The sequence below is a fragment of the Miscanthus floridulus genome, chromosome 5 (genome assembly GCF_019320115.1).
Source record: "Miscanthus floridulus cultivar M001 chromosome 5, ASM1932011v1, whole genome shotgun sequence".
Taxonomy (NCBI): Eukaryota; Viridiplantae; Streptophyta; class Magnoliopsida; order Poales; family Poaceae; genus Miscanthus; species Miscanthus floridulus.
In genome coordinates this window covers 127,221,573-127,246,601 of record NC_089584.1, presented here as the reverse complement: position 1 = coordinate 127,246,601, position 25,029 = coordinate 127,221,573, and the positions used below count along the sequence as shown (strand labels likewise).

Here is a 25,029-nt window from a genome sequence, read left to right as displayed (position 1 = left end):
TATGACTTGTTAGATGTAGATCTTTGTGTTGACAACCTTTCGCCTGCGCTATGTAAAACGACTCGGCATAGAATGTTGCCTTGACAAACTTCGGCATCCGAGTGCTTTCTTGAGTGACGCTCGTGCTTTTCTGAGGAAAAAGTATTCCTATCTGGATGTAGCCCCCGAGCCTCTTGCTTTTCGGAACGAAGAGCTGGAGGGTCTTTTTAAGCTTAATTTCGATCGACTAGTTTTAGGTGTTAGCTTTTAGCTACCCTCATCGGCGGGCTTAAGCGTCTTTTCAGCTATTTTGCTCTCGACCGGGATGCTCAGGCATGTTTTCAGCCATTTTGCTTTTTGTTTCGGGTGTCAGCTTTTAGCTACCCTCATCGGCGGGCTCAAGCGTCTTTTCAGCTATTTTGCTCTCGGCCGGGATGCTCAGGCATGTTTTCAGCCATTTTGCTTTTTGTTTCGGGTGTTAGCTTTTAGCTACCCTCATCGGCGGGCTCAAGCGTCTTTTCAGCTATTTTGCTCTCGGCCGGGATGCTCAGGCATGTTTTCAGCCATTTTGCTTTTTGTTTCGAGTGTTAGCTTTTAGCTACCCTCATCGGTGGGCTCAAGCGTCTTTTCAGCTATTTTGCTCTCGGCCGGGATGCTCAGGCATGTTTTCAGCCATTTTGCTTTTTGTTTCGGGTGTTAGCTTTTAGCTACCCTCATCGGCGGGCTCAAGCGTCTTTTCAGCTATTTTGCTCTCGGCCGGGATGCTCAGGCATGTTTTCAGCCATTTTGCTTTTTGTTTCGGGTGTTAGCTTTTAGCTACCCTCATCGGTGGGCTCAAGCGTCTTTTCAGCTATTTTGCTCTCGGCCGGGATGCTCAGGCATGTTTTCAGCCATTTTGCTTTTTGTTTCGGGTGTTAGCTTTTAGCTACCCTCATGGGTCGACAACTTGCTTGATGTAGTCGAACAACATGATGAAGTCGTCGGACAGCTCGTCCGAGTTGTTTGCTGATGAGTTTAACCAGACGAGTGACTGTCATGCTGAGTACTCGAAACAACTCGGAACGTGTTGCCGGGTTCCTAGAATTTGGTTGCTTGCTCGTGACTTGTCGGCTTGCTGTAGGTGGTCTTCTCTTTATTGACCGTGTAGCTTGTATTTCTTGACCTTCTCTCGTATGAGCATGTCGTATGTATAAATCAATGCACAAACACCTTTGGTTTTGCTTGCTTGCTTCCTTTGTTAGCTTCTTGCATGTCCGTGATGTATTCGTATACGAAGTTGTAGCAGTATAATTTGTTTCTGGATCAGAGTCATCGGACGGATCGCTCGCTTCAGGCTTGGACTACTTCCGCGCTTGATGTAGTCGAGTTCTTTTGGTACGACGTCGTAACCTGATATTCCTCTGTTCTGCACTGATTCGGTACTTGTCTTGGATAGAATTGGCTCTGGACTTGTATGAACTTCTGTTGCTTGTTCGAGTAGGAGTAGGACTTGTTTCTGGGTTGGACTTGAATCCGCGTGAAGATGAGCTGTATATGTGCATGTCGTATGGATGGTGACGTGTGATGTAATTCCTTTGGTAGAATACTTGCTTGCCGTGTGGTGCTTTCTTGCTTGCATGCTTCCTTCCTTCTCTTGCTCGTGGCTTCAAAGCAATTTGAAACGTATACGTATACGCAGTTGTATACGGTCTTGGACTCTTGGTGGTCGTATCCGAGTGCGGCTCAAAAACTATTTCCATAATTGATGCTTGCTAATCCCTTTTGGTTTGTACGGTGACTTGGTTGACTTTTGCAGGAAATCCTTGTTTCTGCGTGTTGCAAGCTTGCTGTTCGTAGCCTTACAGTGCTTGCGTTCCTTGACAGGTTCCCGTGCGGGTGCCACATCTATCTGTGGTCGTTGAGGCCGAGAACCCTGCATCTGGTGTTGATCGGAGTAGGACCGGTTGACTTTCTTCTTCGAACGATGGTGATGATGAGTGTGAACACGGCGAGTTGTTGACAAGATCGACTAGAGCTGCGGCGAGTTGTCGACGGGAGACGACGAAAGTTGCGGCATGTCTTGATCTTAAGGTCCACCGAGCTCTCGAACGCAAAGCGCCGAGAACCCCTACCTGGCGCGCCAGCTGTCGATGTTTCACCACCGGCAACCCGTCACGGGGTACCCGGGACGGTGATTTATTCGGAGGGGTATCGGCGTTTGCAGGAACTCGGTAGTAAACGCAGGGAGACAACGATTTATACTGGTTCGGTACACCAAAAAATCACGACGCCCTACGTCCAATGTGGGGTGGATAGTATATTGCGCCCTGCGCTATTTGTTGTGTTGCGAGGTATGTTGTGGTTGTGTGTTCTGTCGGTTATGTGTGTCGCCGCCGATCTAGGGACCCTGCCCTCCTTTATATAGTCTAGAAGAGGCGGGAGTCCTAGTCGGTTACAAAGTAGAGATCCTAGTAGGATTATGTGTAACTAGTTCTAGTAGGATTACATGTAGGGAATCCTAGTTGGACTAGGTCTTCTTCTCTCTTCTCCGTGGGAAACCCCATGGGTCCCGTATCGACACTCTTGAATCGACGAATTTGACCTTGGATACTTGATTTGATCCATACATCTTCGCGAGCAAGGTATCCTCTCTCCCCTTATCATTTTTTACGCATTGATTTGGTATATATTACCTCTATTTTATAACCCTAGGTACGTTATTACCTAATGTTTGAAGTGATTTTTTATTTTTTGTATTAGGTACCGGTAGGATGCCAAGGCGTGGTAAAGCTAGTAAGCCAAGGTAATCTTTTATCGCCGTGTTATATTATGTTTTCATTTATGTGCAACAAATAGAAAAACCCTAGCTTTGGGGTTTAATGTTCATTGCTTTCGGTTCTTAGAATAAATTTGGTTCAATTGTAGTTATGGCCGGATGACCAAAAATGTCTTCAACCCATTGCCTCTGCCTAGTAGTGTTCCAGTGCCCATGTGCTTTTGTGGTGATCCTTGCAAGGTAGCCAAGTCCGATGAAGAGAACACGTATATGCAGAGGTATTGTATATGTGCTAATTTTACGTTTGAGTCTACACTTTGTCAGCGTCGCATTAACAATATGGGTATAACTAAATTACATACACATAAAAGTTTTCGACTATCTACCTAAATAAATAAGTATCTAATCTAAACCACCTATCTATCTAACTACATCTACTACAAGTACTACCTATATAACTAAATTACGTAACTATCTATCTAAATTAGCTAAATAATTATCTACCTAAATTAGCTAACTAAATTATATCACTAAATCACTAAATCACTAAATAACTGTAATAGCACATCATCAGTAGAATAGAACTAACAATCTAGGATAGTTCAAATAATACAACAATACTATTCTCGATGTTGGGCTTATGCGTCCTAACAGCCACAAAAGTCTCCATTATATCGTCTTCATTCACACTGAAGAAAACATCTATACAAATTACTAATTGCTTGCGAATTTTACAAATTTGCATTCCTACCACATAGCTACCAATGTGCGTTCCTAGTTTGTCACATCAATGTGCAATGTGCTAGCACAGTCCTACGTTCCTAGTTTCCTACCATATGGCTACCAGTGCGCAAGGCTGCTGCAATTGAGATTAGCGAACTACCTCGCTGCTTGCCTGCCGCCTTGCTGCTGGGGTTGTCTACTTCGCCGCCGCTCCTCAGCTCCTGCTCCACTCTAGTGCGGCGGTACGCCAGGTGGCCGCCGCAAGCCGCGCCAGCGAGCCCGCCAACGGCCGGGTCGCTCCTTCTCCTGTCCGCCCTACCGGGTCGCTCCTCCTCCTGTCCGCAAGCCCAGCGGGTTCCTACCCGCACTCGTTGTAGGGCCTCGCCTGCTACTCGTCGGGCCTGGGCGGGACGGTCCAGCGGCAGCCTCGAGTGCCAAACGGGCGAGGGCGGATCGAAGAGAGAGGTGCGCCCGGGTTGCTGCCATCGAGTAGGGCTAGGCTCACGCCGATGTACCCACCGCCATGGCCGACACAGGAGGATGAGGAGACGGCGAAGAGGTAGGCTCGCAGCTGCAGGAGGAGGAGGCGGCGGAGAGGAGGGCGTCGTTTCCTGCGTCCGCGTCCGCGTCTGGTGCCCTCAGCGGCGGCGGCGTTGGGGCGCTCAATGGAGGCAGCGTTGGAGGCGGCGGCAGAGGAGGAGGAGAGGAGAGGGACGGGGAGGCGACCGGCGACCGGGGGACGACGGCCGGTGACCTGCTGTGGTGGAGCGCAGCCGGCGGAGGAGGCGCAAGCGACGGCGGGCTTGGTTGGCAGCGGCAGAGAGAGGGAGAGAAGAGATAGAGCGCGAGAGAGGAAGAAAGAGAGCGCGAGAGAGATCTGCGGCGGCCACACGCTTGAATCCATGCTCGGCGTCAGAATACATGGCGTCGAGGTCGGTGCCAAGATCTGTGGCGCCGACCTCGGCGCCATGTATTCTGGCGCCGAGGTACCGGCCACGTCAACGCCACCTAGGATGCCCTGCTGTGCACGGCCAGGCACCTCAGAGCCAAGATCTGTGGCGCCGAGACGTATTACCTCGGCACCACGAGTCCTGGCGCCGACCCCCAGGGTCTAAAAATGAGTTTACGTCTCCCATGGGGCAAACGTAAATTTTCTTTAAAAAATGACCAAATTGTAAAAAAATGAGGGGACAGGACGCATGTTAGGGGTGTGGGGGCGAGCCGCTCACGTGGGTGCCGCCTCCCCATTCGCCGAGAGGCGGGGGAGGGGATTCTTGCGGCCCCACGCCGCCCTCGCCTTACCCTTTTCGTTTGTGGTGAAACCTTGGTGCCATCCTCCGCCGTTCCTTTCATTTCAGCCGATCACGGAGGGCGTCCACTTTTGGACCGTCGGATCACCGCGCCGGAGGGGTTGGGTCGCACTAGGCGACAAGATGATTTGAGCGTGCGCGATGTGAAAAAAAAAGCGCGTGTTCTGTTTGGATTTGAAGAATGGTGAATGGACCTTTTGTTTTCCTGATTCCTAGGATAACTGAACCGTTTATATACCTTCCTAGTAGCACATCGCTGTAAATTTAAAATTTAACTACTAGGGTTCCAAATATATGATCTCCTAATATATGGGTTTCCTTTAATTTAACACAAATATACAGTGTAGAGTGCGGGAATAGTGGTGAGAGGTTTTGGCTATGAAAAGCTACCTTTTAGCATGCATGAATAGGGCCGGGAGACAACACCACCTATGTCACTACTCCTTCCAGATATTCTCTCTCTGGCTTGCCTATGCAGCGAGAGAGAGATTCATGCTTCCAGGCCAGTCCTAGCAGATGACTAAACATTATCGTGCACAAGCATAAGAACCTACCGATGCAGAGCATATTAAAGTGGACACCAGCTAGGTAAGCAAAGCTGCACTCTCAAATCAAAGTTTCGGTAGTGGGAGGCCCAAAGGTTACTGTACGTAGTACTGTAGTACATTATTATGTACATTGTACTTACCATCGGTTCTAGTACTGCTTTATGAGTCACCACTTTTTTTGCCCGGCGAATGGCTAGTGGCTACTTTATGGATCACGGATAAACAGCATTAACACAAATGCCTCTTTGATTGCAGGAGAAACGTAGGAAAATCACAACATTACTATAGAAATAGTTTTTGGAGTAAAAAATATATATAGGAAGCTTTCCTTTACAATCAAATTTTTTGTGTGAACTTTACAATCAATTTTTAGTAGAAAAGTAAGAAAAAAATAGGAAGAATCCACTCCAAGCTCGTGGCTGCTCCGGCTTTCTTTCGCCACTCGCCCACGCTCATCAACTCGTCATCACATCGGTCGGCCCTTGCTCCCGAGATCTCCCGCCACTATGGCGCCTCCCCATTGGCGGGCCAAATTGCGTCCGTACAAATAATTGGACGCGCCGCCCCCACCGGCAGTACGGCACAGTGTACCCGCACTGTTCGACCGAATAGGCAGGCACGCATCAACCGGCTCGCTCGCCAGATTCCATTCACCCCCACCCCAACGTACTCCTAGTCCGCAGGCCGCCGCTGATGCCACCGTCCGTCTCTTTCTCTTGGCGCGGCGGCACCGGGACCGGCCGGGAGGCCAAACGGGACAAACCAGCTCGCCCTCTTTCTCGCTAGGTATGTGCAAATGCAATCATGCGACCGGAGACACGGAAGGCGCAAACGGCCAAGGCGCCATCCATGTTTCTATGCACGCACGCCACACAAAATGGGAGCGGTCGGGAGAGCGAGCGAGAGAGAGGAGAAAAAAAAAGCAGAGGCTAATTAAAGAGCAAAGGGTCCTGTCACCTACTGTGCGTGCGTGTCTGCGTGAGATATTTCGAGCCCCCGCTGTGCTACCCTACCCTATCCACGGTCACCGGCCCGTCGGGCGCGGCGACGTGCAAACAAAAGGCTCCCGAGACTTTGGCAGTCCGATCAGGCGATGGAGAGCGATCCCGGTCCCGGAGCGGCAAGGTGCAATGCACCCAGTACGAAAGCGTTTTGAAATCTTGGTGATGTCAAACTCCAACGGCCCCAACTCGACGAATGAACCTGCTGTTTTGCTTGGAGGACACGAAGCTAAAAGCTACTCGTACGTACGCGCGAGCGATCGGAGTCAGTCATGGCAGCCGGCGAATCAGCTGATCGATTTCGATTCGATGTGTGGTGTGTTATCTGGCAGCCCGGGGGGGGGGGGGAGCGTGCGGCTGTGATGCGGGGCGGGCCGGCCGGGGCTGTCGCGTTGCAGGCGAATTGGTGTCAGCGCGTGCGTCATTTCCCGCTCCTTCCCTGGCGCCGTCGGCCCTCTCACGTCGTTGTTGCCGCGGCGATCAGTCCGATCGGCGCACTGCACCGGAATGATGGAGCGGATCGAGGCCGTGAGGCGGGCGGCGATGCCGTGCGAGGCCCCAAGTGCTCTTGGGTCATGGAATGCCACGGCGAAGCTTTTCGCCGCGCACGCCACGACCACCAATGGCATTGCACATGTGTTGCTTTTCTTTCGCCGCGCCGGTGCTTGCAACTGGCGTCGTCGTGGCGAGGATGGAGAATATCTGCGCGTACCCCGGCTACGGAACGGGTGATTCCCGGGAGGGGGAACCGAACAGCCTCCAGGCCGAGGGAACCGAACAGCCTCAGGCCGGGCAGCAGCATTTCGCTGTCTGGAAACGGACGTATGCTTCGCGTTGCCGCAGGAAATTAGGAAAACGATGGCCAGACCAAATGGAATGAGACAGTACGTGGCGCGATATCAGCTGTGTTTTGAGAAATAGCAGCAGAAAAAGACTGGAAACAAAAATTTAGGTCCAGAAGAACGTTCCTGGAACAAATGCAGTCATTTTTTTTCCTAGAAGGTCCTCCAGGCGAGTCTTTCTTTCTCTAACCTTTAATTTAGATTAGACACTAGACAACTGTACATGCATGCGCAAGTTCACCTATGAAACATAAAATTTTATTTTATTCTAAAGATTTTCGTTATGCTTTATGATCACTTAAAAATAGGGCCATAAAAGTTGCACTCAATGAATCCTATACATGGTTAAAAAGGGTCACGATCAATGGGGACCAATACAACTCGTGGGTGCACAGATGGTCAATCTACTCAGTGAACAGTATGTGAACAAGCCATACCTATTCGCTTGTCTAAATTCTGAAGGAATCTGGATGGTTTGAAGAAATGCTGGAGGAATTTGTGAGAGAAAAATACTGTTCCGGATGAAAAAATAAGCGGATAAGCCAGGTTTAAGGGCACGCGAACGGGCCCGGCACTACAAAAATAATTTCCCCCAAATGTGCTCTCGGAGACTAAATAGACTATGAACCTGTAAAGCAGATCGATTCAGTACATGGCCTTGAGCTGGCAACTACATTTTCTTCGAGCTTTCTACGACAGGAAAAATCTAGGTGATGTATCTATCTTGTTGCTCCTGGAGCAGATGAGCCGAGGATTTGGCATCCAAATAGAGACCACTAACTTCTTCAAGATCAGCCTGATAGAGATCATAAGCTCAGAGATATAAGCTTGCAAGACAAGAATCAGAGAGGGATGAAAGCTCGGTAGATATACCTTGCAGATCTTTTCTCTTCCATTAGTCTTTGCAACCACATGAAGGGCAGGCCTGGTGCAAGCGGTAGAGTCTTACCGTCTGTGACTGGAAGATCCCGGGTTCGAGTCACGATCTCCTCGCATTGCACAGGCGAGGGTAAGGCTTGCCACTAACACCCTTCCCCAGACCCCGCACAACGCGGAAGCTCTCTGCACTGGTTACGCCCTTTAGTCTTTGCAACCACGCCGGCTGGTGATAGTAACTGAATACCATGTCTGCAAAGAGAAAATGATCTGTTACCATCATTTCTCACTAGCTATCAAGGGAGGGAAGGCAAAATCAGCTTGTGATATCGAACACTACAGTGAGATCAATTATGAAAGTAAAGGAAATCATACACATCACAGATCAGATCAATGAGATACATGCCTAACTTCCAAGGACTTGCGTCTTTGAACTCATATTTGAAAACTAATCCATGGAATGCGTGGAAAATACCAAAGAACAACACAAAAATCTAACCTCAAAGATGTCTGCTGTCCGATCTCGCCTAAATAAGCAAGACTTTCTTCATCGATATCAATCTCTTCCACTTGTGCTCGGATTGCCAATATCTGTAAAGGGCAATGAACAAAGATTAATGCAAATTCTGGACAGGAACAATCCTACAGAAATTATGCCCAAAATAAGAACCTGTATCATCTCAGTAGGTCCATATGTTTCTGTCCGAATAATCACCAACCTATCTAGAAGGTCCACTGGTATACCCTGTGGACTTGTCATATCAGTTCCTCTGGATAAAACCATTACAAGAATTATTAAGCAAGTATTAGCTTAATAGACAAGTGTGGATTCATTCTGGTATTGAAGTTAGCTGCAGAGTAATGTGGCAAATAAACTGCTTACCTTACATTACATATTCCCCTATTCGTAGCAAGTATCACAATTGGTGATAAAGGGCTCTCCAGTGCACGGTTAAGATAAGAAAAGCATTCAATATCCAACATGTGGACCTGAAAAACGTTATTTTATTAATTCATTTTGAATAAACAGAAGACAGTCAAGTTCAAAAATGGGACACTGCACCATGAGGCAGATAAAATATGTTTAGCAATTAACAAAATCAACGTGCTTGCTACTTAGTTTTTTCTTAGGCCATGACAAGTGTATTTTTTCAATCACAAATGCAATAAAATAGTACCTCATCAATGAACAAAACACCAGGTACAAGCTCTGCAATTCCTTCCTCAATATATCTGTTTACCACCTGTCACCATATAAAATTAAAAATCAGGTAAAGATTCTTATATGATTATCCAAATTTGATACTTCTTAGAAAACTAAAAAAATGTCAGTAAAAAATGAAAACCTTATTGATTTCTTGCTGTAGCTTTTCGGTGATTTCAGTCTTTCGTGGTTTCATCATCTGGCCCATAAGGGATAAAATATCTTGGCCTCCTTGTGGCTGTGCATTTGCTGCATCAAGGTCATGAAGTGTGACATCCTGCATAAAAGGATGAGAAGGTTATTTCCTCTTCAGAACAAGAACATAGATTACAGGAAGCCTCCATGTTTAGATGCAAATCCGAGCATTAATTATTATTGTATATTGCATTAAGGAAAATATCCTCCGCATGATAACAGACAATCAGGTAATCTAACAACAAACTTCCAACTGTTTATTTACTAAGTACTAGTAGCAGCACCAGCAATGATAGAACCAAGTTAATCAACTCTAAGAGATTCTTGTTGAAAGGATTTTGGATGATGGCCGACGTTGATGCACATAACCCTTGTTTGAATTAGCAATGATGGCCGACTCTTCAATATTTGTTCTTCTAGACATCTGGTGTGCTCAGCTAATGTCAAGGGCAGTGACGCCCAAGATAGCTGGACCTCGACTGCGAAGCTCGTAGTCACGATCCGTCGTCGCCGGCAGGGTTATACCCCCACGCCGCCGCCGTCTTCGTCAACCGGGTTATGCCCCCTAGTTGCCGGCTTAGAGAGAAAGAGGTAGGAGATAGGCTGATAATGTTTAATTGATTTCCAACGTGTGGTTACAATAATATATGGCAAAAGGCCCAACTAAAAGGAGCAACAATCTCCTTAATCTTAGGAACAAATAACAGAAAGCTATCCTACTTTCCTTCCTAGCCACCAGCGTTGCTTATGCCCTGTGCCTCCTCCTGCGCGGCTGCTGCCCGCTCTAGGGCGCGGCGCACGTCACGGGCCCGACGCCTTCTCACATACGTGCTCCCGACCATGACATCTCCCTCTCCGTCGAGAGTCAGCTCGTCCTCGAGCTGGAAAGAGGGGAACCTGGCGCGGAACGTGTCGGTGTCCTCCCAAGTAGACGACGCCGCTGAACAGTCTTTCCACTTGATGAGCACCTGCGGAACGCCGCGGGCAAGACGGTAGCGCACCGCGCGCTCAGGCTCCGGCTCGATGGCGCCATGACGGAGCGGGGGTAACGGCGGTGTCTCAACTGGTGGAGCTCCTAGGAACTTCTTGAGGAGGCCCACATGGAAAACATTGTGAATACGAGCGCCCGTCGGAAGAGCAAGACGGACGGCGACATCGTTGATGAGCTCAATGACGCGGTATGGCCCGACGAAACGAGGCTTGAGCTTGCCGCCCACAGCTTGAGGCAGCGAAGACGCCGAGCGTTGCCGGAGACGAAGTAGAGCCCAATCACCGACCTGGTAACTGACTGGGCGATGGTTGCGGTCGTAGTACAGCTTCTGCGTGGCCTGCGCTTGCTCTAGGCGGTAGCGGACGTCGGCCAGGAACTCCGCGCGCTCCTCCATAGTCTTGGCGACCGCCTGCACCCTGGTGTCGCCCGGCTCATAGGATCTGATCGAGGGCGGGTCGCGCCCGTACACCACGCGGAAAGGAGTGTCCCGCAGGGATGACTGGTACGCCGTGTTGAAGAGGTACTCCGCCCACGGCAGCCAACGGACCCATTGGCGAGGCCGATCCCCCGTCAGGCACCGCAGGTACATGATGATGACGCGGTTGGCCGACTCGGACTGCCCATCTGACTGGGGGTGGAACGCCGTCGTCATGTGTAGCTTGGTGCCCATCAGTCGCATGAGCTCTTGCCAAAAGGAGGATGTAAAGACCGTGTCCCTATCAGAGACGATGGACTGAGGAACGCCGTGTAGACGAACGATGTCGGTGAAGAAAGCTTGGGCAACGGATTCAGCGGAGTACGGATGCGCCAACGGAATGAAATGGCAGTACTTGCTGAACCGATCCACCACGGTGAGGATCACTGACTTGCCGCGGACGCGAGGGAGGGCCTCCACAAAATCGAGCGCGATGTCCGTCCAGACACCCTGTGGCACCGGCAGCAGAAGGAGCAGGCCCGCCGGCTGAAGGTGCTCTGATTTGTACTGCTGACACACAGCGCACACTCGCACCATGTCCTGCACCCGTTGCTTCATGTTGGGGAAGTGGAAGTCGCGCCGTAGCCGGTGCAAGGTGCGCTGGACGCCCTCGTGGCCGTCCGCATGGACCGCCCCCATGATTTCCTGGAGCAGCGGAGAGGTGGGCGGGATGTACAGCTTGCCGGCGAACTGGACCATGCCGTCAACAAGCGTCCAAGGCGCCTGGCGAGACCCGGCTGTGATCTCAGCCTGGAGGGCGACGAGGGCCGGGTCGTCGAGCTGGGCTTGGCGCAGGCGGTCGATGAAGTCGAAGCGGGGGGCCGAGAGAGCGAGCAGCGCCCCGTCCTCAGTGTCCCGCCTGGACAGCGCGTCTGCCACGGCGTTCGCAGCGCCCGGCTTGTACTCGACGGAGAAATCGAAGCCCAGCAGTTTGCCAACCCAATGGTGTTGCGGGATGGTGGCGAGGCGCTGGTCCAGCAGATACTTTAGACTGTAGTGGTCCGTCTTGACGCTGAAGCGGCGTCCCCAGAGATACGGGCGCCAGTGCCGCACAGCCTGGACCAACCCGATGAGCTCGCGCTCATAGGCCGCAAGAGCGCGGTGTCGCGACGCCACCGGCCGACTAAAGAAAGCGATCGGGTGCCCGTCTTGGATGAGCACAGCCCCGAAGCCGTGGGACGACGCGTCACACTCGACCACGAACGGCTTGGCGAAGTCGGGCATGGCCAGGACCGGTGCTGCAGTCACGGCGGCCTTGAGGTCTGCGAATGCCGCGGCGGCCTCCGGACTCCACGAGAAGCCCTCCTTCTTGAGCAGGCCGGTGAGTGGTGCCGCCAAGGCGCCGTAGTTGTGGATAAACTTGCGGTAGTAGCCCGCCAGGCCGAGGAAGCCCCGTACCGCCCGCGCCGAGCGAGGCACCGGCCAGTCGTGTATGGCCTGTACCTTGGCCGAGTCCATGGCCACACCCGCCGCCGAGATCGTGTGGCCGAGGTAGGCGACCGAAGGCACCCCGAACGCGCACTTGGAGCGCTTGACGAAGAGAACATGGCGACGTAGCTCCTTGAGGACCGCGCGGAGGTGCCGGAGGTGGTCCGCCCATGACTTGCTGTAGATCAATATATCGTCAAAGAAAACGAGTACAAAGCGACGAAGGAAGGGACGCAGTACGTCGTTCATGAGGGCCTGGAATGTCGCCGGGGCGTTGCACAGCCCGAACGGCATCACCAAGAACTCGTAGAGGCCGTCGTGTGTGCGGAACGCCGTCTTGTGGATGTCCTCCGTCCTCATGCGCACCTGATGGTACCCGGAGCGTAAGTCGAGCTTGGTGAAGAACCGGGCACCATGAAGCTCATCCAGCAGCTCGTCGACGACGGGGATGGGGTACGCATCCTTCATCGTGAGCGCGTTCAGCTCGCGGTAGTCGACGCAGAATCGCCACGATCCATCCGGCTTTTTGACGAGGAGGACCGGGGAGGAGAAAGCGGAGTCGCTGCGCCTGACGATGCCTTGGGCGATCATTGCGTCGCACTGCTTCTCTAGCTCATCTTTGTGTGCAGTCGGGTACCGGTACGGGCGGACCGCCACGGGAGCCGCGCCGGGCTTGAGGACGATGCGGTGTGTCCGGCCCCGCTCCGGAGGCAAGCCACTCGGCGCGGCGAAGACGTCGGGGAAGTCGTCCAGGAGCGCGTCGAGGAGTGGTTCTGCGGCCTCAGTAGCGTGTAGACGGGCAGGAGCCTTGGGGGCGATGCCGTGCCAGCAGACAGACCTGCTCGCATGCTGGAACGCCATGGTGCCATCCGCCAGGTTCCACACGATGTCCCCCAGTGGCGCCATCCAATTGGTGCCCAACACCACGTCATAGCCTGCAAGGGGCATAATAAATAGATCGACCTGGAACTCCAAGCCATCGATGAGCACTGGAGCGTGGCGGAGCACCCCGGGGCAGGAGACACGTTCGCCGTTTGCCACGGTTGCCGTGAGCCGAGGGCGCGGTTCGATGGGAACACCGGCGCGTCGGGCGGCGTCCTCCCCAATGAAGCTGTGCGTGGAGCCGGTGTTGATGAGCGCGATGAAGTCGGCCACTCCAACTCGTACCCGGAGCTGGATCGTGTTGCTGCCGGGAATGCCTGCGACCGCGTGCAGGGAAAACACCGGGGCTTCCTCGTCCGCGCCTCCCTCGTCCAGCTCGACGCCGTCGATGTAGAAGATACGACGGCATGTGCGGTTATGGCCCCGCGAGTACGGCTCGTTGCAGTTGTAGCAGAGACCAAGGCGACGCCGTTCCGCTTGTTCCTCGGCCGAGAGACGCCGCACCGGATTGGCTGCTCCTCCTCGGATCGGCGGTGCCGGCAGGGCCTGTACAGCGGGCGCCGGTAGTACGGGTGCCGCTGGAACGGCGGCAGGCGCGTGGCGGATCGCCGGGGCCAGCAGCACCGCGCGCGGCGCGGCTCGGGCTGGAGCGGCTGGCACCCGCTCGAGCTCCATCAATTCGACCTGGCGGGCGAGGCTCATGGCCGCCGCGAGCGTCTCCGGGTTGTGGATGCGGACGGCGTGGCTGAGCGGCGGAAGGAGGCCGCCGGTGAAGAGTTGGACGCGCTGCGCTTCGTCAAGTCGGCCGGCACGCGGGAGGAGGGCCTGGAAACGGTTGGCGTACTCCTCCACTGTCCCGGTGCGCCGGCATTCGATGAGCTCGAACATCGGGGCGGATCGGAGAGGTGGGCCAAACCGCAGATTGAGGTCCTTGAAATGACCCCACGGCGGCGTGCCCTCGTCATCCTGGAGCTGGGTGAACCACAACTACGCGATGTCGTCCAGGTAGTACGACGCCATGCGCACGCGCTCCTCCCCCATGGTCCGGTGTTGGCGGAAATAGGCCTCGCACTTGTTGAGGAAGAGCATTGGGTCGGTCGTGCCGTCGAAGCGGGGAAAATCCCACTTCCTGTGTTTTGGGTGGAAGTCTTGATCACGTGGCTCGTCCGGGCGACGGTTGTCGCTGCCGCCGGAAGACGACGAGGACTTGTCCTTCATGGCCGCCATGTCAGACTTCAAGGTCGTCAGCTCGGCGTTCATGGCCTTCAGCATGTTCATGACCTCGGCGAGGGTGGGTTCGGACATGGTGGCTGGACTGGGCGCAGAGGCGGTGGGCGATGGGGGCGAGGTTGCGTCGGCGGCGGTGGTGGGCGGGCTGGAGCGAGTGGGAGAGGATCGGCGTGACCGTGATACCAGGTTGTCAAGGGCAGTGACGCCCAAGATAGCTGGACCTCGACTGCGAAGCTCGTAGTCACGATCCGTCGTCGCCGGCAGGGTTATACCCCCACGCCGCCGCCGTCTTCGTCAACCGGGTTATGCCCCCTAGTTGCCGGCTTAGAGAGAAAGAGGTAGGAGATAGGCTGATAATGCTTAATTGATTTCCAACGTGTGGTTACAATAATATATGGCAAAAGGCCCAACTAAAAGGAGCAACAATCTCCTTAATCTTAGGAACAAATAACAGAAAGCTATCCTACTTTCCTTCCTAGCCACCAGCGTTGCTTATGCCCTGTGCCTCCTCCTGCGCGGCTGCTGCCCGCTCCAGGGCGCGGCACACGTCACGGGCCCGACGCCTTCTCACATACGTGCGCCCGACCATGACAGCTAATATGATCATTCAAACAAATCTACCTCTCGTCTGTATAATTGTCCTGTACATACCAGAACCTATATAGGGTATATATACCATATACATAGAGTATAAATCAAGCATCAAGATTGATGCAGAAAATTAATGAAATATTAAGGTTACGATTGCATCAGAATGATACCTGCACTATTTCCTTTTTCTTATGGACTTCACCTTTGGGGATAGGAACATACTCTTCAGCTTCAAGATCGTATTCTGTAGCAAAAGAATCACATCTACCAACTCTTTTCACTGCACCACTATTTGCTTCAATGTATATAACATCACCCACTGCCACCTATGTCCATATGCAAACAGTGAGTAACCTAAAGAAACAAATGCAGATAGCACAATAGATACAATAACCCAGAAAGCAAATATAGTGCATGATTTCTCAATGCTTAAGGAGCTACTCAGCACCAGGACTAGTCAAAAGACAACAGGACATCATCTGCCAGCGAGTTAGCATAAATTTTCCCAGTGAGTAATTATAAATAGGCATAGGGCATGGCAGATTTAAAATGTTCATGAAGACATTATTTTGAGTAAGAAACAATTAGACTGCCATTTTTATTGTAAGAGTAAAATTTAATCCAAAATTCTATCACCAGCAGGATAGGTAAGGAACCAGGCACCTTTTCCTTGATCAAAGCATCATAAACTGAAGGATCTAACTTCAGTTGCTTAGTCCCTTTAACAGTCTTTAGGCCAATGATTACATGGCTAATCTTTTCGCATATCCACCAGTTGTACTCTCAGCCTCTTCTGGGTAAAGTTCCGTAACCTAGGAACAGAGCAACATTGGTAAGTCTATACTTTATTCAAGCAACAAGAAACGATCAAAGCGATTATGAAAACTGTTGATAAATAAGGAAACCACTAATCTAATTATAGCCTAGTATTTGTTTAACTTGAACATGGGCCGCATATATGCATTGCATTGCTTACCTCTCCTTCATAAACTTCTTTGTTTTCCTTTATACGCAAACCTATAGCTCTACGGAAATTTTCCATCAGCACCTCTAGTTTTCTTGACCTCTGAGGAGTAAACTTCTGATCCTACCATAGGACAGAAAGGGACCTGCATTGTAGTTACAGGGGAAGGAAGCATTAGGTTAGAACATTATAAATCTACAGTGAATTCAGCAAGCATAATACCGTAGCAACATCAATAACATTTTACTGGGTAAACTGTCCCTTTAGAACACCAATTCAGCTAGTTGAACATGAAACTTAAACCATGCAGCTAAAATGACATTAAGTATGCTAAAATACCTCAAGATCCCTATGCCTATGAACTAGAGAAACAGTTTTTTTGGTGCCCATCCAGACCTTATTCACCAAACAGGGTAATCTATAAACAGAAAACTGATTGAAGAAAGCCCACAGTTATCAGAACCTAACTTCACCTCCACAACAATGTCCAATAGAAGAATTGAGTAGATAAAAATCTGGTACTATCAGTCAATATAGAAAACTAGTAGATTAAATCCGGCCCTCTTCCTTACAAATGTGCTGAGCACAATTCAAATATTATTACAATGCCAGGGTATTGGTAGGAGACATTATCCCCCTCAGCGAAGGAAAAGGGGAAGAAATAAAACCCTAGCTTTACCACCAAAATGAATAGCTGATTTCTGTGAGGAAAAGGAGCAATTGGAAGCACCGACCTTGCTGCCGAGCGCTAGCGCCGTCTTGCCCGTGGCGGGCGGGCCCGCAAGTAGCAGCGCGCGGCCGGCCATCTTCTTCTGGCGAATCATGTCGACCACCAGCCCGGCCGCCTCGCGCGCAGCCGCCTGGCCCACGAACCCCGCCGCCAACGAAATCGCCATGCCATTGGCCTGCTCCCATGAGAAAACGACAGACAAAGCAGTGAGCATCTACTGATCTCGCAAACACACACAGAAGCTAAAACCCAAGCAAACCCCTCCCACTGGGGAAGGGGGAACGGAGAAGCTGGAGTGGGCAGCTACGTCGAGACCGAGTCCCTTGATGTGGGTATGGGTGGCGATGCGCTGCTTCTTCGACGTCGACTGCACCTCCTCGATCCTCATCACCGCTACCGCCCGCCGCCGCAACAAATTTGGGAGCGGGAACGGGGAGGAGGCGAGGCTAGGGTACGACCTGCAGGAGGAAAAGGCTGGAATGGGCTTTTACGCATTTTTTTTCCGATCAATTACTCATCTTATTACGTATTCGAAAACTTTTGATGCACACAGACACATTGCAAAGCAGATTCTGAAAGTTGTTTCTACTAACCCAATAATCGTAAATTCCTAATGGAAAAATTAGTTTCATAGCATCAAAGATCACGACATTCGAAAAATATCATCAAAAGACGTCTATCACGTAAAATACCACCGAAATAACGAACGGTTACCTTCAAATAGCATTTTATCACGATGACTGTTGTTGCCGTAAATTGCTCCGTCGAGACACCTTTCTTCCTCAACCCAGTTGCCTGGTTGAGCATGGACACACTCATAGACAACAACACATGCCCTACGCCGCGTGGCTACCTCGCACGGTCTAGCAGCGCCGGGTCCGCACGGCGGCAGCCGCAGCCGCAGCCGCAGCTGCCTCACGCCCTCACCTCCGTGGACACTGCCAGGAGACCGGTGCCCTATCAATGAGCTCGCGGCACATACAAGAGCAATCGAGTTTGCATGCATGCATATAGGAGTACTCGCGATGGCTGGGACCTAGGACAACGGCTGCCTGTGCCTGGTCCACTCGCATGTGCTTGTGCCTGGATGTCAAGCTCGGAGCCGCCGATCTGCTCTCAGCTCTCACCACCACCGTTCCCCACCGTTGGCATCACTGTACCACTGCCGAGCCGTGTGTCCCACCATCTCCGCCAGCATGTTTTCACCCCTGCGCACGATAGCAAACAACTCCGGGCCGTAGCCACGCCATGTCGCCAAAACTGCTACTGTCCGCCGCCATGGCCGGCTCTCGGTTCGCCGTCGCTGTTCCCATGGGTGCAGATCACCAGCGTCTCGGCCGAGCGTACCACCACGTCCGTCCGGACTTCTTCCGACCGTGGCTCACCTGAACTGGGCAAATCCGCTCTGGGACGCTGGATCCTGCCACCGCCAGGTGCGTTGTTCCTGCTGCTCGCCATGGGCGCCGCGCAGGGAACTCTCGCGGACAGCTCCAATCGGAGGCGCCTCCACCAAGCCAGCTACACTGCCGCATCCACCACCACCGCGTGCACCTTCTTGGGCCGAAACTCCGCCGGCAGCCCTGCTTCCCGGGGCGCCTCCGTCCTGCTCGACGCCGACCGTAGACGCTTGTGTGTTTTCCGCATGGTGAGCCGCCCCATCGCTCTTACTCAACCCTCGCACAAGCCATGCCCAGAACAGCCCCTCTAGCACCCCCACACACCTGACGTATACCCGCTTCGACCTTGTAGTCGCCGGGTTCGCCATTGCTGTATGCCGCCGCCGTCTCCCGTGTTGCATGCTGCGCGGGCACGGGACCATGCTCCTATGAGCCATATCAGGCCACGCCACTGACGTTGATAGGTGCGGCCGGCCACCGCAAAGGCCGCCAGCTATTCAGTCACGGCTGCGGTGCCCTCTCCAGGGGCGAATCGGGCTGTGCCCGTACGCCGTCGTGTGTGCTTTGTTTCTCTGAAATGGGAGAACAAATGTGCCTCAACGGATGAATTCACTGCAAAAGCGGCCATCGTGACGGAATGCTATTTGAAGATAACAGTCCATTCTTTCGGTTGCATTTTACATAACGGATGTCTTTCAATGATATTTTCCGAATATCGTGATCTTTCGATGCTATGAAACCAATTTTCCAATTCCCAATAATGGAATAGTTTGGCTCATCAACCAACTCCCCTGATCCTACTTGTTTACTCATCTGCCCTCTTGACCACCTAAACCAAATCCTTGCAGGCACCACTTAAACAAACCCCGATCAGACGCAAAACATATATGCACGGCGGGGCCAAGATGCACGCACAATCTCGCACTCGCATCCTCGAACAAGCCTGCACTGCTCTCGCGCTCCTACTCGCCATGACGAGCACGGTAGCCAGCGCCCGTCCGGCACGTCACAGTTCCCCACCCCCTTCCCACAGCTCCGGCCAGACGATCACGCTGTACACCACCGGCGTCTCACCGCCGAAAACCACAGCTCCTTCCACGCGGTACCCCGTCTTCACGAACCAGGGGCCAATCGGCCACTCCGGCAGCTGGCTGCGCGCCTTGACGAGGCCAGACGCACTCCGGCCCGGCGCGGTGACCGTGATCGACGAGCAGCTCCGCGGCAGGAAGGAGTTGGGGCTGCCTCTGGATGGGAGGCTGCAGGGCGTCCTCGTCACCGGCTTGGCTGACAACAGCAGCCACATGGTGGCCGTGAAGGCCTCGTTTGCCGGCGATGGCGCGGACGACAGCCTCAGGTTCTTCGGCGTCCGCCGCGACGATCAGGAGTCTCACATCGCGGTTGTCGGAGGGACGGGGCGGTACAGTGACGCCACCGGCTTTGCCGTTGTCAGAGTTGCTGGTGTACCAGAAATGGGTGGGAATGTCAGCTCGAGCAGAGCACTCAGTTTCAGTGTGCATCTCAAGTAAAGGCCATAGAAATTGCGGAAACACCTACCATGTTGCAAGTAAGCTTCGTTGATGTTTTTGAAATCAACATCTGATGACAAATGTATCCAGAAAATTGCTCAGATACTGTATATAAGACTATGTTAGTTTTGACTTTATCTGTCAAACATTTTGAAAAAAAGGGGAATTTGTGGACTGTCAGTTGAATATACAAGAACAAAAGTGAGCTGGCAAACACATTCAATTACTTTTTTCACATGATGAATGTTCTGTGTTACAAAAGTTCCTGAAATACAGCATTGTATCCTATCTCTCACCACCCACAATTCTGGAATCTCACACATGCACAAAAAATAATTGACTGCTTCTGTTCTGCCTCACCAAGATACAAAAAAAAAAATTAATACGAACTTCCCATGAACTTTTCAGCTATTTCACAGAACTTGTACTATCCCGTTGAAATACTATGGATTCCCCACATTCCAAATGGGGCCTGCGTGATTCTACAGTCTATTGTGTACACAGTACATTGTACTGCATGGCTCCAATCGGTAAAGAGCTTTTGACTGTATTTGCAGCATCGTTCAGACTCAAACCGGTCACCAGTATTGTAGGATTGCTTTGATTACTCATCCAAGATCCTTTGACGGAAGTCTTTTACCATTAACGGAAGGCCTTCTTTGAGAGAGACCTTTGGCTCCCAATGTAGCAGTTGCTTAGCCTTGGTGATATCTGGCTTTCTCATATGGGGATCATCAGCTGTATTGGGTTTGAATTCAATGGTTGCCATTGGGTCAATTGTTTCCTTCACAACCTGGGGAAGGTGCGTTTGTCATTTGTGCACTTTAAGGATATTTTTTATTGCGCTCAAAAAAGGATATATTTTTTAAAACAGATTGTCTACAAACCTGTGCTAGCTCCAACATGGTAAACTCTCCTGGGTTACCCAAGTTGAAAGGACCAATATGATCACTCTCCATTAGAGCCATCAACCCAGCAACCTAAGAACATATGGTGCAGGATTACGAACAACTTAAATAAGAGGCAAAGGTATGTGAAGCCATGGGTGAGCATTCATCTCATATGTATAAACAAAGCTCAATAAGATTTTAGTCGCAGAATATTCTCTCTCCAAATTGTAAATAAGTGGCAACAATATGAATGGCTAATTCCCTGGCCCCTCTAGAAAATTGTTGCTGGCAATCTATTACAATGAATCTAGGACTGAATAGTAAAAAAACTTTATGGTAGAAAGAAGCATAACAAAGTTCTGTACATTTTGTATTAATTCTTAAGATATGCAACTGGAGAAGAGAGTGTTGCCAAGTGAAATTGCAGTAGGGAACAACAGCACAGAAGATCCGCAGGTAACGATCACAGTTCACACACCAAAATGCATAATAAGACTGTTCAGTGCTTACCAGATCAGAAACATATTGGAAACTTCGAGTTTGTTTCCCGTCACCATAAACTGTCATCGGTTGTCTTCGCAGTGCCTGCAAGGACAATTGTATGGATGCTTACATGCATAATAAATCACAACTACGAAAAATAGAGTCCATAATATGTAGCAAACAAACCTGTGCAACAAAATTGCTGACGACACGGCCATCATCGAGGCACATACGAGGACCATATGTATTGAAAATGCGTGCAATACGCACCTGTCAACTATTCAAGTTAGTAAAACATATTCAAGAACATAACGATTTAAAGCTAATAAAGAGCTGCAGTATTTTGTTTTAATCCACCAGAAGATTAATTGAACAAGATTGTATATACAACATATTAATGTAAATAATGAATCATATTGGTCATAACTTGTCTCATGAAGCAGTATAATTGATATAACTGTTAATGGAATAAATCCAAGATGCCGATCACGAAATTGAAATATTATAATGTTCAAGGCTGCTAGCTTCCCACAATAATCCATCCATAACAAACCTATGTCATTCCATATCTTCTCAATAATTAAGAACCAAACCTAATAGATCAGTTATGAAGGGCGGGCCTGGTGCAAGTGGTAGAGTCTTACCGCCTGTGACCGGAAGGTCCCGGGTTCGAGTCGCGGTCTCCTCGCATTACACAGGCGAGGGTAAGGCTTGCCACTGACACCCTTCCCCAGACCCCGCACAGAGCGGGAGCTCTCTGCACTGGGTACACCCTTTTTAAACCTAATAGATCAGTTATGATACATTAAGAAGTTTAGGTTGTGTTTCATTGAGTTTCCTTATTTTGCCACTTAAGTAAATGAAAAAACATAGGTGCTGTTTGGTTGGCACATTTCGTGATGTGATCCGATCTCACCGCCAACGGACTGCGTTCATTGTTGTCTGTTTGCCGAACTGTGTGATCGGTTGCCAAGGGATCGGATACGGGCCTTCAGCGTGCGGCTTACGCTCGATCGCGGACAGTAAGCGTTTGCGCTCGCGTCCGGTAACGCCGCAACGAGAAAAAGAACTACCTTGGCCGGAACCAAACAAAAATAGAAAGTAGCGATTTCCTTCCCATTACCGTCGGGGAAGCGTTATCTTTACATTAACGTTGTCACGTGTAGAACCAAACAGCACCATAAAGGCTTCAATAGCCTATATAAAAAAATATTGTCCAATGACAAGATACCACATTTGACCACAAAGACTAGAGTATTACCTCAACACCACCACCACGATGATAGTCCATAGTTAAAGTCTCTGCTGTTCTCTTCCCCTCATCATAACAGCTCCTAACACCTGAAAAGGATAACAAATTGAATTTCAGAAGTTGAAATGTGACGTATAGAACAGAAATAAGAGACTTAATAACTAGGAGAGCACATCATTAATTACCTATAGGATTAACGTGCCCCCAGTATGACTCCTTCTGTGGATGCTCAAGGGGATCACCATAAACTTCACTTGTGCTAGTCAACAAAAACCTTGCACCAATTCGCTTTGCCAGACCCAACATATTCAAAGTTCCCATGACATTTGTCTTGTACAAAGTGTTAAGAAGTCCAAATTTGAGACAAAAGAAACACAAAACATTTATATGGATACTGAATGGACACAAGCTGCAAAAGTGGGCGACAACCTTCCCCTCATATCCGTGCATATAACTGAAGTCATATACTGAGAAACAGAAGTAATTATTTCAAGAATCTACAGCAAGGCATCCTTGACCAATTGATATCTATCTGTATTCAATTAAACCAAATCAAGCAAATGATCTTTATCTAAACGGATCTTTAGCCATATTCGTTTTAACTTTTTGGCTGCTTTAAGAAAGAAAGAAAAAATCCAGTTTGAGAACATATAGATGCTGCATTCTGGGTGATCGCATCTAACAAAACATTATCCTTCCTTACGGATCCCCAGTTTTGCTCCATTTCCTATCTGACACTAATCCGCCCGCCACCCACCCACCCACAACCAAAAATACAAAAAGAGAAGAGGCCAATGGGATCAGAACAAGTCGCTTTCAATGTAAGAAAAATCAACCGGTGAGATCCAGTCATGAAGGATATGATCGTCTTGATTGGGTTATACTTATAGTGCACGGGCGACGCGGGGCACGCGAGGTGGTAGATCCGGTCGACCTCAAGGAGGATTGGCTCGACCACATCGTGGCGGAGCAGCTCGAACCTGGGGTTCCGGAGGTGGTGCGCAACGTTCTCCTTCCTGCCGGTGAAGAAGTTGTCGACCACGATCACGCTGTCCCCCTGCTCCAGGAGCCGGTCGACGAGGTGGCTGCCGACGAACCCTGCCCCGCCGGTGACGACGACGCGGTGCGGCGGCGGGCGGAAGCCGGCGGGGACGCCGGAGCGGGCGGCGAAGGAGAAGAGCGGGCGGGCGTCGGGGAGGTGGGAGGACGGGGAGAGCGACAGGTAGGGCCGGAGGAGGAAGAAGGTGGAGGCGATGAGCGCGCCGAGGAGGACGAAGAGGAGGCGCTGCTCGCGGAGGACGTACCCGATCCAGGAGCGCGGGCCGGGGCGCGCCGGCTTGGCGGCCTTGGGAGCCGGCGCGTGCGCCGACGATGGCGCGTGGGTGGGGGAAGACTTGTGGAGCTGCTTCATGGCGGGAGAGCGCGGCCAGGCGGAGGCGGGTGCGTGGTTGGTGACCTGGTATGGTGGTGGGTTAGTGTGGGAGGTGGGCAGGGGGTGAAGGAGAAACGAGCGGAACAGTGCAAGGTTGCGTTTTTCTTCGTTCCTTGCAAATTGGCCCTCCGATGATTTGGTTTTTCGTTGATCAACTATACAATCGTGTTAGCAAATACTCCTGCTCTGAGATTTTGCTTAATGAGAATGAGATATCAGACCGATTCAAACAAAAAATGCTCAAAGGCATGAGTGAACAGCGACAACACGACGTCATACCTTTTTTTAACGAGTCAGTGGCCCCGTTCGCTTCACTGAAAAAACAAACCGAAACACTATTCCGACTGATTTATTATGAGTGAAAAATACTATTCCGGCTGAAAAAACAAGTTGAAAAGTACGGATTATAAAAGAAACGAATAGTGTAACGTAAAAGTAATCAGACTTCCGTATTGTTGAGTGTTGACAAATATCTCACGGCTAATTCCTACTCTCTTATCTAAATTGGCTTGCTCCATTCTAAATTATAAAATATTTTATTGTTTCTAGATATATGAATTTTGTTATACACTTAGGAAAATAAAAAGACCAAAACATCTTATAATTTGAAAATGAGTGTGTAAGATGTTTTGACTTTCTATTAAATACATACATGGATTTTAGATATAACTAGGGGGCATATATATATATATATAGTAATAGTAAAAGTTATTAATCTATAAAACCATAAGGTTTTGCAATTAGGAATGAAGGTTGTCCCTAAAACCACAGCTTATTTGGCGATGGCGATGGTTTACTCGTGAGACAGGACGAAATAAAGGAATAGATAAGAGATATCAGTAGTGTGATTTTATTATTTAATGACGCGAGCACTATAATAACAATTTTTAAAAAGGACATAGCTAAACAACGGCCGTGCTACGCACGACCGTCTTCAACCTCACCCTCCCCCTTCTTCCACCTCGCCGGTACCTCGTCCTCGCCCCCGCCGCTAGCCCCTGCCCCGCCGCGGAGCAACGGCCAAGCCGTAACATTGCCCGTCGCGGCCGCCTCCCCCCCTTCGCAGGAGCTCGCCCTCGCCGAATGTAACACCCTCGGTGTTACACTGTACAACTTTTTGTTAAAACACTGCATGCGTATCGTACTTATGTGTAAATGTATGAAATATAATGTGTAAATAAATTCCTATGACTCGAAACGTTCATCGGAAACGCGAAACGAATGTTACAATTCATGTCGCATTATATCGCTTAGAGTTCTAAAGGATTTTTTATTGAGCAAGAATGCTATAGAACGCATATACGAAGCTTTGATAAAGTTGTAGT

The 25,029-nt window shown here is 50.5% G+C and overlaps 2 protein-coding genes and 1 pseudogene across 2 annotated transcripts; 1 reads left to right on the top strand and 2 right to left on the bottom strand.

Moving 5' to 3' along the window:
* Nucleotides 1-7,605: 7,605 nt before the first annotated feature.
* LOC136453514 (ruvB-like protein 1) lies at nt 7,606-17,202 on the bottom strand (annotated as a pseudogene).
* A 1,715-nt stretch (nt 17,203-18,917) lies between these two features.
* LOC136450705 (dirigent protein 16-like) lies at nt 18,918-19,812 on the top strand. Its single transcript, XM_066451284.1, has one exon. The coding sequence runs from the start codon at nt 19,009-19,011 to the stop codon at nt 19,645-19,647; it is 639 nt and encodes a 212-aa protein (XP_066307381.1). The 5' UTR covers nt 18,918-19,008; the 3' UTR covers nt 19,648-19,812.
* A 37-nt stretch (nt 19,813-19,849) lies between these two features.
* On the bottom strand, nt 19,850-23,761 carry LOC136450706 (UDP-glucuronic acid decarboxylase 1-like). The gene is made up of 7 exons (XM_066451285.1): nt 23,135-23,761; nt 22,458-22,605; nt 22,282-22,361; nt 21,207-21,290; nt 21,048-21,122; nt 20,535-20,627; nt 19,850-20,440 (listed from the first exon to the last, which is right to left on the bottom strand). Exons 1-7 carry the CDS (start codon nt 23,681-23,683, stop codon nt 20,252-20,254), a joined length of 1,218 nt encoding a protein of 405 aa, XP_066307382.1. The 5' UTR covers nt 23,684-23,761; the 3' UTR covers nt 19,850-20,251.
* Nucleotides 23,762-25,029: the final 1,268 nt, after the last annotated feature.

Coding starts and splice junctions, on each gene's coding strand:
- LOC136450705 (XM_066451284.1), top strand. CDS start 19,009: ATGCACGGCGGGGCCAAGATGCACGCACAATCTCGCACTCGCATCCTC.
- LOC136450706 (XM_066451285.1), bottom strand. CDS start 23,683: ATGAAGCAGCTCCACAAGTCTTCCCCCACCCACGCGCCATCGTCGGCG. Junction 21,291..22,281: donor ATCGTGGTGGTGGTGTTGAG/GTAATACTCTAG, acceptor AATAGTTGACAG/GTGCGTATTGCACGCATTTT. Junction 20,441..20,534: donor CCATGTTGGAGCTAGCACAG/GTTTGTAGACAA, acceptor CACCTTCCCCAG/GTTGTGAAGGAAACAATTGA.